At 49.4% G+C, this 6286-nt stretch overlaps 1 protein-coding gene across 1 annotated transcript in view; it reads right to left on the reverse strand.

Annotated features, from left to right (window-relative positions):
* The window catches only part of KIF16B (kinesin family member 16B), a 142266-nt gene extending 142196 nt beyond the window's left edge, over positions 1 to 70 (reverse strand). Inside the window, exon 1 of the mRNA XM_075707073.1 lies at positions 39 to 70. Coding sequence (XP_075563188.1) covers positions 39 to 49 — 11 coding nt within the window. The 5' untranslated portion in view covers positions 50 to 70. The remainder of the gene's footprint in view (positions 1 to 38) is intronic.
* Positions 71 to 6286: the final 6216 nt, after the last annotated feature.

A 6286-nucleotide genomic window follows, 5' to 3' on the forward strand; every position in this document is an offset into this window, starting at 1 on the left:
GAAAGGCCGGGGCGGCCCCGCCGCCGGGCCGCACTCACCTGCGGTTCATGGGCCGCACTCGCACGGCCACCTTCACCGACGCCATGGCTCATCCCCGCTGGGGCCCGCACCTGCTCCCGCCGCCGGCCCAGCCTCGCCCCGCCCGGCCTGGCCCTCGCCGCCGACCCGCGCCCCGCCCGCCCGCCGGGGCCGAGCGCAGGCCGCCCCCCGGCCTAGGCCATGTCGCTATGGCAACCCCCGCCGCGGCCCCCCCGGGCGGCTACGGGGGCCGCGCAGGGACAAACAGCGTCGCAAGGCGTTGCTCCCGCCCGCCGCGCTGCCCCGCCCTGGCCGCGGCGGGCCGGGAGGAAGGGGGGGAGGAGGAGGAGGAGGAGGAGGGAGGCCGCGGCGGGGCCTTGGGTGTAGCGACAGTGACTGTGGGTGCTTCTCCACAGGGCCACCCCCCGAGGTGTATATACATATACTGATAGAGGTACAGGGAGAGAGAGAGATTGGGGGGGGTGTATATGCATACACATACATATATATACATATATATACACACACACCTCCTGTAAAGATGTATCTGCCCATTATGGATGTCACCAGGATGTCACCATCCCTGGAAGTGTTCAAAAAACGGGCAGACGTGGCACCTTGTGACATGGTTGAGTGGGCATGGTGGTGTCGGGTTGATGCTTGGACTGATGATCTTAGAGATCCTTTCCAACCTTAAGGATTCCTAGTTTTTACTTTCATTAAAAAATAATCCAGCCACCAAGCCAGGAAACATGAAATTACTACTCTACCCTTCATTGGCTTAGTGGTGGACTTGGTAGTGTTGGGTTAATGGTTGGACTGGATGATCTGAAAGGTCTTTTCCAACCTAAATGATTCTATAATTATATATAGGGAGAGAGATACATAGGGTTCTAGGTAGGGATGTCTATATATCACACACACCTGTATATATCCCCCTATATACACCCCATATATATCTCTCCCTATATATATACACGCACCCCTGTATACATACATACCCCTATATATACACCTATATATACCTATATATGGGGGGATAGAGATGTCTATATATAGGTGTACGTCCATATATATATGTATCTACATATATATGCATATACACCTATGTATCTTTTTTGTCCTTGGTTATATATATGTATATACATACGTGCGTGTTTAAGAGAAGGTGTTAAAACAAAGCTGCGTGTGCAATCCCCGTGGCACTCGGCCAGGCTGCCACCGGTGAGATGCCGACGAGGCCGGGCAGCCGCCGCGCTGGTACCATGGGGCCGGGGACAGGACCCGGATCCAGCACCCCGCCTCGTCGCGCTGCCTGCAGGGACGTGCTCAGCAAAGCACGGGCGCAGGGAGCCCTGTCTCATCGAAGGAAGGAAACGTTTCCAGGAGATAGAAATGGTTAAGCAGCGTGCATCACAGCCAAATAATAATATTTATGTCTATAACCTGCTAAATCTGGGTTATTATTTTTTTACTGCTTATAATAGGGCACACAGCAGCTGTCCCAATAGGTATCAGCACTGACCCCGTCCTTTGCATGCAACAAGAAAAAGCTGATTATGGTCAGCTCAGAGAAAAGTGGAAGTAAAAAAAGGGTAAATTCAAATGTACATTAAGGTATATATACGCATAGGATGGACAGCCATGCCCTCATCTATGTTTGCAGAAACCCAGCCTGGGCATCCACCCGCGATGCCCAGGATGTTGCAAGGCCGGGCAGCAGGGATAAGCCCCCATCCCAGGGGATGCATCCTGCACGGGGAGCTGGAGACCTCGCACTAAACCTATGCTGGCAGGGCTCCTGCAGGGAACACCACCATCTTCGCTGCCTTTGGAGAAGCATAGAATCATAGAATCGTTTAGGTTGGAAAAGACCTTTAAGATCATCCAGTCCAACCATTAACCTACACTACCAAGTCTACTCTAAGCCAATCAAGGATAGACTAGACTAAACCATGTCCCAAAGTGCCACGTCTACCCGTTTTTTGAACACTTCCAGGGATGGTGACTCCACCACCTCTCTGGGCAGCCTGTTCCAATGCTTGACCACCCTTTCTGTAAAGAAATTTTTCCTAAATTCCAACCTAAACCTCCCCTGGCGCAGCTTGAGCCCATTTCCTCTCGCCCTATCACTAACTACATGGGAGAAGAGACCAACACCCACCTCACTACAACCTCCCTTCAGGTAGTTGTAGAGAGCAATAAGGTCTCCCCTCAGCCTCCTCTTCTCCAGGCTAAACAATCCCAGTTCCCTCAGCCGCTCCTCATAAGGCCTGTGCTCCAGACCCTTCACCAGCCTTGTTGCCCTTCTCTGGACATGCTCCAGCACCTCAGTGTCGGAGCAGCCGACAGCTGGAGCCTGGACCAGCCTGAGGCAGGACCCCTCATGCCATGCTTAAGTAATGAAAAACCCTAACGAGGCCTCGGAAACAGCCACGGTGCCAGTACCATGGGAGGGGATAACCGCTCCACCGGCACCAGCCAGGCACATCCTCCCCTGGAGAGCTGCTGGCCACAACAGGATGTCTGGCTCGTAGGGAGTAACTGTGAAGACAGCATAAAAAAGCAGGATAAGTAATATTATCATAAATAATAAATATTTTTGTTTGTTTGGAGTTGTCAGTGCCTGGAAACCACACCCAGGATGGAGACACCATTTAAAACGCTATACAAACACAGATGCATTCAAGTCATTCGGATGTTACTGGCTTGACAAGACAAAAAAACAATTGCCAAAACACAGGAGAAGGTCTCAGACCTTCTCAGACCTCCTCCTTAGCGGCCACTCCTACTAACAAACGATTGTCTCCAAAAAGGGGAAGGAATGAGGAAGGGGGAATGACAGTAAACACATCAGCTGACAAGTAATGTTAGCATCAGTGGCAACTGGGATCACATAGATGAATGAGATGACCTGGGAAAAGGAGGAGAGCGAAGGGAAAGCAAGAGACAGAAGGACCCCACGTTTAACTCCAAAGGTGTAGGGAAGCACTAGGAGGAGGGTCAGAGGAACACAGCGAGCCAGGACAGAAGAGATTTAGAGGATGATTGACTGCTGGAGGTGGTTGAAGGAGATGGGGTGGAAGCCCACCGGACATGGAAACACAGCTGAGAACCAGGGCAAAAAGAGATGCCATGGGGTGGAGAAAGGAAAGGATCAAGAAATAAGCCAGAAAAGCAATGTCACCAGCAGTGCATCAGATCAGCTGAAGGATGAGATGATGTCTGAAGAAAGAGGGGAGGTCCACAGGGTGGTTTTATAGCAAAAGAGAAACTATTATGGGTTCGATTTGCTTGAGGAAGAGAAGAGGAAGGATGAGAACAAGAGGGGCTCTGGGGCAAGGGGTTAGAAAGTCACTGGTGTAGCAGCTTAAAAGAGAAGAGAGGAAGAAATATAGGGCTGGTAATATGAAAGAAGGAGGAAGGAGCAATATACACGGGGGGGGGGGGGGGGGGGGTGGAGAGAGAGAAGAGCACGTTGTTGGAGACCCAGGAGGCTTTCAACAGCCAGACAGGACCTCTGGCCTTAGAGTCGGAGATTAAAAACCATATTGAAGGTTTGGAGATGGAAAAGAAAGTAGTGGATTCATAACATGGATTTTTCCTGAGGTTTTCAGCAATGTGAGAGGACAAGCATGGGGGAAAGAGGCAAGGAGGGAGCCAGAGTTTGTGGTGCTGAGACAAACTCCAAGGGTAAAAGAAAAAGAGTCAGGAGAAGTTTCAGCACCAGTGTCAGAGTGCCATGGACCAGAGGTCACAGGAGCACTAAAAAAGAAGGGAAGGGATCAACTGTGCTGTGCCAGAGAGGTGCTACAGTGGGAGAGAAAGAACTGGGGGGTTGGGAAATCACAGAAGGAGTAATATTTGCTTAAAGATCAGCCAAGGACCGGGTCACCCTGGTGAGCGCAGGAGCTGACACACTGCAGCAGCCAAACGTGCAGGCGGGGGGACCCCTGCCAAGGCATCGGGCAAATTGATTAAAGCATATTGAAAGCTTCAAAGAGGATCTGGGAGACATGCGACAAACTGGCAGGGAATAGCACAAACACATTAGAAAGATAGAATAAGCTAAGAAGTGTGTGAGAAAAAAATAGATGTGCACAGGCATGCACAATAGGATAAAAGAATAAAAAGCAGTGGTAAAAAATGCAATAAAATGTAACAATTTTCAGCACCAGTTAGGGGTCCTAGAAAAGCCAACCAATATGTAGCCTAGTTTGTAGAGCATCTACTAACTCCCCTCAGACAGTCGTGCTTCCCCTTTCTCTGATTAGCAAAGCTATTGAAGAAATACATCTGGTTCAGTAAGTATGTCTCTGCATGCTGCATTTTGAGACATCCAGCCATTAGAGGATATAATGAGCTTCTCTACCCACGCAGACCCTCCCGTGAAATGGAAAACACTTTCCCACTTCCATAGCGAGTGCCCATTGCAGATGGGAGCTGGACCAGCTAACGCACCCGCAGGACGCCCGGCATCAAGCAGCAAAACATCCCCAGGCTCTCCTGCAATTCTCGGTGCCTTGCTGTTCCAGAAATGTCATTCCTTCACCAGGCCAGAGCACAAATGCTGCAGGCAGTCTATGGAGAGTAATGCCAGACCTGGTTTTGTCCAGCAGCACTGATGAACCCTTGTCCATGGGCTGTAACCGGCATCGAGTGCTTGGATGGTTACGGCGTGACCCAGCAGCAGGGTCAGAGGGGCTGGCTCCACTCGGGTTGTAATTCAATACAATGCAAACTACAGCCAGGAAAGTGGGATGAATTAGTCCACTCAGTAAAACTAAGCAGGACTTGCTTAAATGTTGCTTGAGTTAGACACATTCAGCATCAGCACTATTTGCCTGGCTTTGACATACATCCGTAGGCAGCACAGTTTGCTCCTTTCATCCGTTTCTTTCTCTGGGTACCTCTTTCTTCTGGCCCTTGGTTCAGCAATGAGTTAATATTTTCCTTGAAATTCTTATTGGTTCAGCCACATTAAATTATTGCACACCACATGTAACGTCTCCTGCAATTTCAGTAAGGAAAAAGGAAGTTGTAGGAGAGGAGGATCCAGGAGGAAGGTTGCTTTCTTAGGGCTCAGTCCTGTAATTAAGCTGCTCGGTGGATGTTCGAAGGATTGAGGCTTTAGGAAAGTCACTCTGTTCTCAGCCTGACTTCTACAAAACTCGCCAGAAGGGATATTTTTGAGACTTCTATACATAGATGACAGTTTGTAGACATCAATCCAAAAAAAGCAAATAGAAAGGTATGTAAATATACATACCCACGCCAAGTGTCTCAACCTCCTTTCCTTAAAAACCTGGTGGAAAATACAGTTGTCAGTTTCTAAATACTAAATATTTTACACCCAGAAAAACCTGGCAAAGTTTGTAAACCCAAATACAAACCAAACCCAAATCACACCCATTCCCAAATACTTCTCTACTCCTTGGGTATAAGTGTCTTTAATAAACACATGGTTCAGATATGGTTAATGAAGCATTTCCAAGGTTTTTCCTTGTGTTATCACAAAGAGCCTCTCTGCTACCCTTCACTTGGAGTTGGGAAAGCCAGTCCCACCTGCGGTAGAAATGATGCTTGGACTCAGAGGTGGCATCTCTGGAAGTTCTGCAAGTCTCCAGCCTGCTGGCAAGGAGACAAGTAGCACCGTACCTGACTGACTGCTGACCGCTGTCTTCTGCACTTCCTTCTTGCTCCTAATTGACCTCTTGCAATGGACCTGCTCGGTCAGAAATGCCTTCAGGCACATACCCTCGTTTCCTGGGGTTGCAAAACAGGTCCCAAGCCCAGGAGATGACAGGCTGGACTTTACTAATAATGAGTGGTGCAGTCTTTCATTTCAGCCTTTCCAATGTACATTTGCCATGATGATGACTGGTTGCCTTTCCTTGCGTTCATATGCAAATAGCCTGGAAGGGCAGGAATTAACAACTCGGCCAATGGTTACATCTTACCTGCCATCTTCCTCTTTTCCCATCGCAGTTTGAAATATGTTTCCGAGAAGGAGACATTGACCGGGACCTCTACCTGAGCGTGCTTGAGATACCCTTCCAGTTGGCAGATGATGGAGGGGACAGACGGATGGGCACCTCCCCATCCCGCAGGACTTGCCGTCAGGCCGGACTTTACCGGCTCACCATCAGCCTCAGTTCAGTTTGCTGATTAGCAAATCAGCATTTGCTAATCTGATGCAGAAAGCTCAACGCTCACTGCTAAAGAGATCAAGAGGGTCCTCTGTGGCCAATATCTGGGAGAAGCTATT

This window comes from Pelecanus crispus, chromosome 3 (genome assembly GCF_030463565.1).
Source record: "Pelecanus crispus isolate bPelCri1 chromosome 3, bPelCri1.pri, whole genome shotgun sequence".
Taxonomy (NCBI): Eukaryota; Metazoa; Chordata; class Aves; order Pelecaniformes; family Pelecanidae; genus Pelecanus; species Pelecanus crispus.